The 2500-nt window shown below is 48.8% G+C and overlaps 1 protein-coding gene across 1 annotated transcript in view; it reads right to left on the bottom strand.

The window, feature by feature from the left end:
• Positions 1-2500, bottom strand: part of LOC125044657 (high-affinity choline transporter 1-like) — a 27250-nt gene that overhangs the window by 8204 nt on the left and 16546 nt on the right. Inside the window, 2 exon segments of the mRNA XM_047641444.1 lie at positions 1475-1633; positions 1930-2078. Of these exon segments, the coding sequence (XP_047497400.1) occupies positions 1475-1633; positions 1930-2078 (308 nt within the window).

Below are 2500 nucleotides of genomic sequence, written 5' to 3'. Positions count from 1 at the left end.
GGATGAAATCCAGGTGGATTTCGAAACTGTAGTCTCATTTGCATTGTGGGTTTTTCTACCATAGTTTCAACACGGAAGAGTGTTTTACCACTCATTAACAAAGGTTAGGTCTAGTGTTCGATTACGGATGTATCGGTACATCAATTCAAGTATAAAACGAAGGAAAATTATAGAGGCCAGTTTTCTATGACTGTATACTAAGCAAATGTCTTTCCGTCCATACAAGATTTGTTATATTTCATACTTACATCAGCCCTGTGTATTTCCGCACCTTACCTCATGCTTCCACTCCTCTTTCTCTCCCTTTTTTCTCGTCTACTTGTAGTTCTCTAATTTCTCTCCCCTCACAAATCATTTGCCTCTCTCCACAACACAGTTTCTCGCTTAACTAAATGTATCTTCCTGAAGCTTAACCCAACCACCAGTAGTTTTTTTTTTGTGAATTTTGTGACATACAGATGTCTCTACATGTGCTCAGTCAGCAAGGAGTCTATCAATAGGCCCCAGTGACCGATCCTGATTTCCCCATTCCTTTAATTGGCGGGAAAATGTGTTTTACTTTTTAATAAAACTGATATCGATACTGTTATTATTGTTATTGATGTTATGATTATCAAATTATTATTAAAATCTTGGTAACATTTAAGACAATGCAATAATACAAAAGGACCTTTCCAAAAGTCAAAGAAAAGGGTAAACAGGTGAGATAGGCGGGACTAATAACTGACTCCTTGATGATTAAGCACTTGCAGAGCCATCTAAATGTAAATGCAATAAATAAACTTATATTACAGTGGGCATGGCATGTATTTTTGCCATTCGTGCCGACTGGGTTAACTTTGTGACAGAATTGGCATGCCTTGCTTGTCCTTGTGATAATCACCATCCTCCTCCTTCTCCTTCTCCTTCTCCTTCTCCTTCTCCTCCTCCTTCTCCTCCTCCTTCTCCTCCTCCTTCTCCTCCTCCTTCTCCTCCTCCTTCTCCTCCTCCTTCTCCTCCTCCTTCTCCTCCTCCTTCTCCTCCTCCTTCTCCTCCTCCTCCTCCTCCTCCTCCTCCTCCCCCTCCTCCTCACCCTCCTCCTCACCCTCCTCCTCACCCTCCTCCTCACCCTCCTCCTCACCCTCCTCCTCACCCTCCTCCTCACCCTCCTCCTCACCCTCCTCCTCACCCTCCTCCTCACCCTCCTCCTCACCCTCCTCCTCACCCTCCTCCTCACCCTCCTCCTCACCCTCCTCCTCACCCTCCTCCTCACCCTCCTCCTCACCCTCCTCCTCACCCTCCTCCTCACCCTCCTCCTCACCCTCCTCCTCACCCTCCTCCTCACCCTCCTCCTCACCCTCCTCCTCACCCTCCTCCTCCCCCTCCTCCTCCCCCTCCTCCTCCCCCTCCTCCTCCCCCCTCCCCTCCTCCTCCTCCTCCTCCTCCTCCCCCTCCTCCTCCTCCTCCTCCTCCCCCTCCTCCTCCTCTCACGCACCTGCCACGGAATGCCCCCGAAGATGAGGAGGACGGCGAAGTCAGTCCACTCGCCCCAGACCCACGGCGTGTCCTCGGAGATGGAGCCCAGCCAGTCGGTTTCGTTGAGGCTCAGCGACCCGACGGCCTCGTGCATCAGGGCGAACGGAATGGCTAGCCACTGCAACAGAAGAGGAATGATGTGACTCTTGGATCATCGATAACTGAAGAGATGATCACTGCATGAGCTTAAAATTACATATATTCGATATGATTAAAAGCGAGCAATATGGTAAGTACATTACAATATGTGAATCATTAAGCAATGCACTTACTATAATGTAGTTATTGCAATGGGCATTCATTAACTAGCGCTTTTTGAATCATGGCAATAGCACTTAAACCCAGTGATTTACAGCAGGCCAACATTTTCAGAACAATTTCAGTAAACTTGGCACACACGACATCACGACTTACCAGCCCAATAAAGATGCAGAAGAGCTGTACAACGTCTGTGTACGCGACGGAGTAGAGGCCTCCGAAGAGCGTGTACACCACGGCGATGGCGGCCGACACGATGATCGACACGTTGTTCGAGAGGTCGAGGATCACAGCCAAGGTCGAGCCTGTAAGAGGGGAGAGGTAAGGGTGAGCAAAGAATGTTTTCCTTAACTGAAGAACACAATGTGTCTTTCTCTCTTCCTCCTTCCCTCCTATTCCGTTTTTCTTTCGTGTCCCTTCTCTCTGTCTCTTCCCATCTCCTTTTTCGTTACCTTCTTCTCGGATTCCTTCCTCTCCCTCCCTTTCCCTTCCCTTCTCTACCCTCTCTCTCTTTCCCTTCCCTTCTCCATCCCTCTCTCTTTCCCTTCCCTTCTCCATCCCCCTTTCTTTCCTTTCCCTTCTCCATCCCTCTCTCTTTCCCTTCCCTTCTCCATCCCTCTTCTTTCCATTCTCCATCCCTATCATTTCCCTTCTCCATCCCTCTCTCTTTCCCTTCCCTTCTCCATCCCTCTCTCTTTCCCTTCCCTTCTCCATCACTCTCTTTCCC

This window comes from Penaeus chinensis, chromosome 3 (genome assembly GCF_019202785.1).
Source record: "Penaeus chinensis breed Huanghai No. 1 chromosome 3, ASM1920278v2, whole genome shotgun sequence".
NCBI lineage: Eukaryota > Metazoa > Arthropoda > Malacostraca > Decapoda > Penaeidae > Penaeus > Penaeus chinensis.
The sequence above is the reverse complement of the archived record's forward strand: the minus strand, read 5'-3'. Positions and strand labels throughout refer to the sequence as shown.